At 35.1% G+C, this 6,389-nt stretch overlaps 1 protein-coding gene across 1 annotated transcript; it reads left to right on the top strand.

The window, feature by feature from the left end:
* Positions 1-3,509: 3,509 nt before the first annotated feature.
* Positions 3,510-6,236, top strand: LOC116194361 (WAT1-related protein At2g39510). Its single transcript, XM_031523164.1, has 7 exons — positions 3,510-3,841; positions 4,235-4,297; positions 4,399-4,515; positions 4,700-4,946; positions 5,111-5,275; positions 5,388-5,539; positions 5,710-6,236. The coding sequence occupies exons 1-7, from the start codon at positions 3,642-3,644 to the stop codon at positions 5,924-5,926; spliced, it is 1,161 nt and encodes a 386-aa protein (XP_031379024.1). The 5' UTR covers positions 3,510-3,641; the 3' UTR covers positions 5,927-6,236.
* Positions 6,237-6,389: the final 153 nt, after the last annotated feature.

Here is a 6,389-nt window from a genome sequence, read left to right as displayed (position 1 = left end):
ATGAGAAAGCATTTATTGTTATAAGAGTCAATTTTACTAATATATATGGGTGTATGGATATGGACATGGATGGTTTCCCCTAAAATTGAAAATGCCAATTAGTTCTTTTTCTCTTCTACCTCTTCACTGGCAAAAGAGCGACCCCAGCCTAATTAAACAGAAACCACTAATTAAGTTTATTCACGTTTCCAATACACGCTAATCCTAATCTGGGGTTGTCGATTCGGCTTCTTCTGGTTTCCACATCTTGACCTTTTTTAATCTTTATTAATGATAGTGCTCATCTAATGTAAGAGCGCAGAAGAAGAAACACAAGTCAAATCAATCAGCATCTGGTAAAAAGTAATCGAATGACGTGCATAATTGTTTAAAAATATAAAAGTCAACAACCTAGGAATCACCCCATCAATCTTTTTTTTGGAGAACTTTTTAAGTTTAGTGACCGGTATTCATTTCGTATGGAAAATTTTCATACTCAAAAAATAATATTTATATAAAAATAATATTACGTATAAAATAATAAATCGATTGATTTGTATATACAGTTAACTGATTATTTTGTATGAAACGTTACTCTTTTTGTACGAAATATTATTCTTCAATACGAAAACTTTTCGTACGACTGAATATTTAATCGCTGAATCTAAGAATTATTCCCCTTTTTTAATACACTTTACTTGTGATTAAGTGACTCTTCTATCATAATAATTATAATTAAATGTTATATTGACAAATGAAATAAACTTGAGATCCACAAATAAACATTATATACGGTTTTGGGAAAAGGAAATCCTTCTTTTTCAACATTCTGCATAAGAATGTTAAAAGCAATCCTACGAAAAAAATATTCTATAGATAAATTGAAGAATCAATTACAATATAAACTCAAGCAACGCTTACTAGACACTACTTTTTAAAATTCTAAACTCGTTAATCGTCTTTTAAATTGTTCGAAGAATTTAATTCTTAACTGAAAAATTCATGTTTTTGACTTTACAATACCGGTGAATTGATTTTTTTTCTATATTTTTTTTATCATATTAAATGAATTTCGGATTTATGTCCATATTATTTGTATATATTAATATATTATTATGAGCCTTCCTATAAAATTAAAAATCTTATTTATAATTGCAATAACTCATTGAGATACGAGATTTTTTTTCAAATTCAATGTATTAAATATTTTATAAATAGTGAACGTAAAAATTCATTTTATACATTTCCTCATTTTGCTTTAGCTTTTCCTACGCTTTTATCTCTCTAAGGTTGATTTATATATATATATATATATGTAGATATTGTTCACATTTTTACTATCATATTATCATTTTTCACTCACAATTTATAGTGATAAATCTACTTGATACCTATTTTATTTATTTATTTACATGATATGCGTTAGTTATTTTCAATTGATTATAAACGAATTGATAAAATATTACCATGCAACGCGTGGGTATCACCTAGTATTTCTATAAATTTTATTAGTTTTTTATTAGTTTTTACATACTCAGCCAAGGTGCAAGATTACACCTAGTTTTATTAACCATAATAATTACAGTAATTAGAGCGTTGGGTTGCATTAACTAGATATGAATAAAACAGAACAATGGAGTCGACTTGTTACTGAGATTTATGCATTGTTATTATTGCCCACGATTTCTCATCACGAGAAATCTTGTTTATTTTGCTCTCTATCTTATTCCACCTCGTGATGACATAATGTTGGGTCTCGATATTTTTACTTGCTTTAGATGGAAAACCACGGATAATTATACTTTAGGCCAAAAAGAATATGTGATAGCATGTGTCCTCAGAGCTGCTGTTATTTAATATGGGGCTAGTTAAGGCTAATATACTAATAATAAGGATTGATTCAAATAGTTCGGCATTTGTTTCCATTAAATAAGGTTTCGAGTTCAAGTCTTGTGAATGGAGAAAATTCTTAATTTCGATCATTGTACTAATCCATGGGTCTCTTTTGTAACAAAAAAAAAATTCTTAATCGAGAGAGTTTTACCCCTTAGTTGGTCAACCCAGTTCGTACTGAATAAGTCGGAATCCGTTAAACTTTCGGATATCATAGTATACACCAAAAAAGGCCAATATATATAACCATGTACGATAATCGAAGCGTAGGGAATTTGGCAGAATTATTCGTTAATAAGCAAGCCGGCAGAGTCATTGCTAAATGGTAAATCTAACATGCGATTGAGCTTGGCGAATATTTCTCATTGACAGCTGTGGGTTGATTAAGCTCACGTTATTTTCGGTAGGCAATTAGATCAAACATCACGTTTAAATATGGAAAAATAATGCTAGCTATTTGCATACACATCCATTACACAATACCCCAATATGTGCGTCTGTGCAAATTGCTTCTCTAACGATTACCACATTCCAACAAAGTAATACACGCGCACACACAATTATATGTATATAGATATATGCTTGTATATATATGCTGTTCTGATGTTCCTATTAGTCATGTTATCATAACCAACTAGTCTAGTATATATAATCTCTTAATTCAACTGAAATAAGTATATTAATTTTAGCTTCGAAACTTAATTTGATTAGGTCAAGAGGTTGGTTTTATGGAAGATCTTTTTTCCTCTATAATCTGAGGAAACCCCCCTTGAAAGAAGCGATAGTATCTTGCCAATAATAGAAGCTTATGTAATTTGCATTACGAATTCCTAATGATTACTCAACAAACCAAACTTGCCCAAATTAGAGAGAAAAACTCAACTCGATATATATCCCTTTCTAATTGAACTTATGGGAATATCTCTCCTCAGTGATATCTTCCGCTAATTGCATAGTGGCCTCCTTGCCATTCAATCGACTAGATTTGCATGCGCGCATAGAACTCATTAGTCAGCGCGTCCTTATTATGCAAATCCAACATTTCTACACATCTCTTAAAAAATCGACCTTCACGGCTATAATTTTGTTAGGTCGATTAAGTTGTCGATCAATTCCTAGACACGAATGATGTGGACTCGTGGAGGAAAAACACTCTCCCATATAGTGAGTCCATTTTGTTTCTCATGTCAAACTTCACATGTAATACATACGTATATACACGTTTATATGTCGAAATCAATTATACCAGCAAAACAAAGAGAACCCCAACTAGAACCCATTTCTTCAATTATGTGCTGCACTACTTTTTTATTTAGATTTAATTAATTAACTTCAACAAAGCCTTCACTGCATCATAGTTTGCTTTACTACCACAAATACATATAACCATGGGTTCAAGTTTTTATTTCACATGTTAAATTTTTGGTAAAATTGGGGTGGGTGGGTGGCTGGGCTGGGAAGAGAGAGAGATTGCTTGAAGAAATGGTTTAGTTTATGGAATCCCTAGAATTCTTAGCAGAAAACGTGAATGGTTTGGGCTCCCATGAAACTGAAGTTGGTGAGTGCATGTGTCTTTGTGTATATATGTATATGTGTATGTGCGGGCATATATATATATATATATAGAGCTACTCATCATTCAACAATCATCCATATTTTCATACAGCTTCTACCGAAGCTCTCTCTATCTTTTCCTCTCTCTCTCTCTCGCAATAATCTAAACTGGGTCGTAAACCGGTTGAAGTATCGGTAAAACTCAATATTTGAGTATGAATACCAAGAAGCTCGCTGAAATGTTAACGAGGGTGAAGCCATTCTTGGGGGTGATATTCATGCAGTTCGGGTACGCCGGGATGTCCATCATTGCAAAGTTTGCACTAGATAAGGGAATGAACCAACATGTGTTTGTGGTCTATCGTCATATCGTTGCCACTCTCGTTATTGCCCCCTTTGCTCTTGCATTTGAAAGGTATTTATATAATATATAATTTATTATCATCTCTCAAAGTATTTTTTTTCCCTATTATTATTATTGATTATTTCGTTACTTTTATTCAAGTGTGTTTGCTTAATAATTTTGGAATATTTAGTTATTAAAAAAAACTGAAATATTAGTAACTCTTAAAAATTGGATTTTCTCGGGTTCTCATTTTTCCAATCAACAAGTTGAAACCATCAAGCTAGCTAGAACATGGACGTTCGATTGAAACTGATCAGAAATCGAGCCTAAGCGGTGCACTTGACCAGTTGAATATTCATTCATGTACTGCCCTGTATGCCTGAGCATCATAAATCAATCACGATATGAGAATAATACATTATTATTTACTAACAATGTGTTTCGATATGATGTGCTTGACAGGAAAAAGAGGCCTAAGATGACTCTCTCCATCTTCATTAAGATCATGATTCTTGGATTACTAGAGTACGTGCTCTCCCCAAAATACTAGCTACAAAACGTATATTATTATTATTATTTCATCATGAAGTTCGAAACATCCTTCTCTGACTATTTATCTGTTGCAGGCCGGTGATCGATCAAAACCTGTTCTACACGGGGTTGAAGTACACCACCGCGACTTTCACGTCCGCTATGTGCAATGTCCTCCCGGCCTTTGCCTTTATCATGGCTTGGATTTGCCGGTAAATACTAATCCTCTCAAGAGAAAAAAAAAAATAGCTAGCATTGATCTGGTTTACGGTAACCGGGGCTAACCACACAAGCCGCCTCTTTTTTTCTGACATTATTGATCGATCATGTTCACATACAAACTTCATATCATGTTTACAAAATCAATTGGTCAATAGTAGTCAATTGTTGTGGTAGGCTGGAGAAAGTGAGGTTGAAGAGGGTCCACAGCCAGGCGAAGATTCTGGGGACGATCGTGACCGTCGGTGGGGCGATGTTGATGACGCTGGTGAAAGGGAAGGTGATTGATCTGCCTTGGGCCCATCACAGTGACACCTCAGCGTTAGCCTCTTCTTCTACGACCGGTCCTAAGCAGGACCCCATCAAGGGTGCCTTAATGATCATGTCAGGCTGTTTCTGCTGGGCTGCTTTTGTCATCCTCCAAGTAATTAATTAATTAATTCATTCATCATACCTTAATCACATATTAATAATTAACAAAAACTTTGAGTCTTAACCAATTAGTAATGTCTATAATATGAGAGACGAGATCATACCTTAGATCTTGAGTTGTTACCGGGATTTTAATTGATTAAATCTTCTTCATAGGCGATAACTTTGAAATCGTACCCGGTAGAGCTCACTCTCACAGCCCTGATATGCCTCATGGGCTCACTGGAAGGCTCGATTTTCGCGATAGCCCTCGAAGGAGGAATCTACAGGGCTTCTTGGGCCATTCACTTCGACGCCATCCTCTTAGCTTCCCTCTACAGTGTAAGCATATATAATTAATTTAATTAAATCAGACACCCACTCATAATTTAATTAATTAATTAATTAATTGTTTGTTTGATTGAATCTAATTAATTAACAATGATAAATGCAGGGGGTGATATGCTCAGGGGCTGGATATTACATCCAAGGAGTGGTCATGAGGAGCAAAGGACCCGTATTCGTGACGGCCTTCAACCCTTTGAGCATGATCATCACTGCCATTTTGGGTTCGCTGCTCTTGCACGAGACCATGTATTTGGGAAGGTCAGTCCAACTGTCCAAGTGACCTGACGACTAATTTCTCTGTCGAGTTGGGTTTCATTCCTTTACGATCTTTAAAAGTATATTTAGCAGATAGCACGGTTTCTTGTTGGTGTATGCATAATTAATATGTAACAATTAAGCACATATCGATCGGTGGTTCTTTTTGGCAGGATCATGGGTGCGATGGTGATCGTGGTGGGGCTGTACCTGGTCCTCTGGGGCAAGAGAAAGGACCAGCCTACGACAGACAGCGGCAAAGCGGTTTCCTCTACTGAATTAGATGATCATAGAGGACCGATTCCCGTGGCCAACCCCGGAAACATAGAGATTCCACAGTACGTGACCGTTGATCTCACCAAGGTGAGGCCGACCAATGAGGCTGTTTGAAAAATTACGCGCTCAAAATAATGAGTCACCTTGACACGATATCGATATCCCTCCAGTTTTGTGTTCCATGTCACTGAATTTGGTTTAGCGCGCAGCAAAGGCCATCAAATTTGCTATCGAACGAGATGCTCAATGTATTGTTATCATGGCTTTTCCATTGTAGTATAATGTAATGTATTTTATTTCCTTTAGATATAGTGATAATGAAGATCCCATCCTTACGATGAAACTTCGCATTGTAGTTTTTGGATTTCCAATCTTAACAATAACCTTAACCCGTTTGTCAACTTTTCGGGTTAAGATTATACAATCGTGGTGGAGAAAATCCTTACGGCCAAAACACTTACTATTCTCGACCGAGTTACAACTATGCATGGATCCCACGTTTTACTTCTACAAAAATAAATTATATATTATATATATTATCACCCTCTTTATCTGCAATTCAATATATTTATCAAAG

Source organism: Punica granatum, chromosome 2 (assembly GCF_007655135.1).
Source record: "Punica granatum isolate Tunisia-2019 chromosome 2, ASM765513v2, whole genome shotgun sequence".
Classification (NCBI taxonomy): domain Eukaryota; kingdom Viridiplantae; phylum Streptophyta; class Magnoliopsida; order Myrtales; family Lythraceae; genus Punica; species Punica granatum.
The sequence above is the reverse complement of the archived record's forward strand: the minus strand, read 5'-3'. Positions and strand labels throughout refer to the sequence as shown.

Coding starts and splice junctions, on each gene's coding strand:
- LOC116194361 (XM_031523164.1), top strand. CDS start 3,642: ATGAATACCAAGAAGCTCGCTGAAATGTTAACGAGGGTGAAGCCATTC. Junction 4,298..4,398: donor ATGATTCTTGGATTACTAGA/GTACGTGCTCTC, acceptor TATCTGTTGCAG/GCCGGTGATCGATCAAAACC. Junction 4,947..5,110: donor CTGCTTTTGTCATCCTCCAA/GTAATTAATTAA, acceptor TCTTCTTCATAG/GCGATAACTTTGAAATCGTA.